At 65.6% G+C, this 3,013-nt stretch overlaps 1 protein-coding gene across 1 annotated transcript; it reads right to left on the reverse strand.

Moving 5' to 3' along the window:
• Positions 1–520: 520 nt before the first annotated feature.
• On the reverse strand, positions 521–1,652 carry MNEG_15685 (hypothetical protein; the record flags this gene model as incomplete). The annotated part of the gene is made up of 2 exons (XM_014035844.1): positions 521–736; positions 1,272–1,652. The coding sequence occupies 2 exons, from the start codon at positions 1,650–1,652 to the stop codon at positions 521–523; spliced, it is 597 nt and encodes a 198-aa protein (XP_013891298.1).
• Positions 1,653–3,013: the final 1,361 nt, after the last annotated feature.

A 3,013-nucleotide genomic window follows, 5' to 3' on the forward strand; every position in this document is an offset into this window, starting at 1 on the left:
TCTGAGGGCGTCCCCATGAGGTCTGGCTGCACCCAGCAGATCATCTGGTAGTACTCGTCCAGATTGTTCTGTAGATATTTTGGGGATATTTGCCAAAGTAGGAGGTGAGGACGGCCCCGGGTGAGCCGAGTATTGGGGCTTGGTTGGGTGTTTGGTTTGAGGGCAGATGTGGTGAGACAGATGGGCGGACGGGGACAGGAGGCATGATCGCAGTAGAGGAGGATGGGGAGTCTGGAGGGGTGGCGAATGGGGGAGCCACAAGGTTGGGGCAAAGGTTGTGTGGCAGGCGGTCGGGCGGCGGCCGTCCGGGTGCGTTGCGGTGCTGGTAGTGCAGCCGAAACGGGCCGGCAGGTGGGAATGGGGGTGGGGGCCGCCGAAAAGCAGACAGGTCTTTGCGACGTGGCCGCCGGAAGCGGGGGTGACGAGTGTTGCAGAATGTGCCCCACTGATGCGTCACAGCGTGACGGGAGCGGATTTGAACGCGCGAGTTTATGCAGGCGGCCCGGGCACGTTTTGGTCTTTACGTGCCCAATTTCAAAGGGCCCGAGCACAACGAGAAAAAAGACAACGAGAGGTGGTTCGAACGGCGCGCCTGCAGGGGGTAGCCCGTGAGCGCGACGCGCCGCATGGTGCCCAGCCGCGTCATGGCCCCGCAGCGCGCGGTCTTCTCGTTCTTGAGCTCGTGCGCCTCGTCAGCGACCACAACTGACGCTGAGTCGAGCAGCAGCCGGCCGACCTGCGGGGTAGGCGGTGGGGTGGCGACGGGGAGGTTGGTTGAGGTTTTTTTGAGTTGATTTGCAGGTCCTGTAAACTGGTTGGTTGGCTGCTTGTGGTTGATTTTTCGGTGGTTGGTTGGACGATTGGTTGGGCAGTTGCTGTGTGCAATGCAAGGGTGGTAGCACCGGGCGAGAACCCATGAGGTGTGGCAACAGCCGCGCTCACAGCATGAACGCGGTTCATACCACATGAGACGAAGAGGGGAAGGGGAGGTGTGTTTATGTGGTGCAGGGGAGGCCGTGCGCGGCGCGACGCCGCAATCACAAGGCCGAGTCCAACTAAAATGCGCTCCATCGAGCTGTGGCATTGCAACCATGTGTCGCCAACCCTCATATCGCACAAAACCTGCGCCATAGTGCCCTTGCTGTGCATTCCTCTGCAGCATGCTCGCGGTGCCAGCACCAAAAATGGCTGCGCCTGGGAGGTGCCCTGGGCCCCCCCAGGCGCCAGGAGCCGCTAACGAGCGCCCCCTCGCCTTCCGCCGCCCGCCGCACCTGGATAGCCAGCTCAGCCGCCTTTGCGTCCCTGCCAAAGCCCTTCCGCCGCCCCTTCGTCTTCCCACCGCCGCCGGCGCCGCCCGCCTCCGGCTGCAGCGCGCTGCTGCCCTCAGACGGCGGCAGCGCGCTGCCGGGCGCCTCCCCGCCCGGCGCGGCGGCTGCACCCCCCGCAGCATCGGCGGCGCCGGCAGGCTGCTGCTGCTGCTGCAGCGGCGGCGGCTGCTGTGTCTCCTCTCGCTGCTGCTCATGCTGCTGCCCCTGCGGCTGCTCCTGCTGCTGCTGACCCTGCCCCTGCTGTTGCCCCTGCTGCTGCTGCTGCTGCTGCTGCTGCTCCTGCTGCTGCTGGTGCTCCAGGGCACTGTCCATGTCAGCGACCATGCTGACCTGGCGATTCGGCATGGGGACACCAACACAGACACAACATGGAGCGAACCAATCAAGAAAGCTACGAGGTTCGGAAGTTGATCAGGCGGCGCCGTCAACAGTGGCGAGGCGCACGTGCACTGCACCCGCACCAGCATCCATCCCCCCACCCTGCGCCGGGAGGACACAAGCTCCCTCGCAGCTGCCCGATCAGAAGCGCCTCGCTCCTAGCCCCCGGCAGCTACCCACCAGCTTCCCATAGGAGATCACCAGCACCGCCCCCTGCGCCTGGGACCACCTGATTATGGCGTCCGACGCCCTTGCACCCTCGCATAACATGATGGCGCCTTTTCGCAGGCTGCTGGCGCGGCCGGCCGGCGACAGGGGGTTGGGCAGCCTGGCATTTGTGACACGGGGCCAGCGGCATGGGGGAGGGAGTGGGGAGGGGTAGGAAGGGTTATGCAAATTGTGGCGGGCAGGCGCCGGCGCACAGGGAGGGAGACCCGGATCCAAGGGGCGGCGCCTGCGTTTGGGCGAGAGTGCTGCGCGCAAGACCACCGCCGGTCCGGCACCGGCTGGCCGAGGGCGGCGCCGCAGTGGCGCGACAAAGCCGTCCCAAGATCGCGGGCGCGCTTAGAACGAGGTTGCTGCGTCCAACTCCTCGCACGCCCCTTCAAGGGTCCCCCACCCCCGCGCGTACACGCACACCTGCGCATCCGCGCATCCGCGCGCCCGCGCGCCCGCGCGCCCGCGCGCCCGCGCGCGCGCGCCCGCGCACACACACACACACACACACACACACACACACACACACACACACACACACGCACGCACGGACGCACACACACGAACGCACGCACGCACACGCACGCACGCACACACATACACACCCACACATCAGGCTTCCGACCACACCACGCAGATGGCCCTCTAAACCCTAAAAAACTCGTGCTGCCGCCCACCACTTCTGGAACTCCTCTGTCCAGTTGCGGGTGACGTTGGAGGGGCAGACCAGCAGAGCACGGCCGCTCCTGCCGAGTGGTGCCGCATAGGGTGGCCGGTGTGCGTGTGTGTGTGTGGGGGGGGGGCACGGGGGCGAAGAATGGGGGTGGAAGGCACGCGCGAGCGCCCGTGAAGAAGCAGTCAGAGGCATTTCAAGTGCTTCGACGCCGCTGAGGGCCGTTCAAGGCGCCCGCCATGCCACATCCCCCCTCCCCCCCGCCCCAAAACACAAACTGCCGCGAAAACCGGGGTGCGCATCGTGATGACGTCACTTGCGCTTGTCACGATGATGTCACCATGACATCCCCCTACCTGAACTCCTGGCAGGCGAAGAAGAGGTACAGGAAGGACACGGTCTGGACGCTCTTGCCCAG

This window comes from Monoraphidium neglectum, assembly GCF_000611645.1.
Source record: "Monoraphidium neglectum strain SAG 48.87 unplaced genomic scaffold scaffold05561, whole genome shotgun sequence".
Lineage (NCBI taxonomy): Eukaryota > Viridiplantae > Chlorophyta > Chlorophyceae > Sphaeropleales > Selenastraceae > Monoraphidium > Monoraphidium neglectum.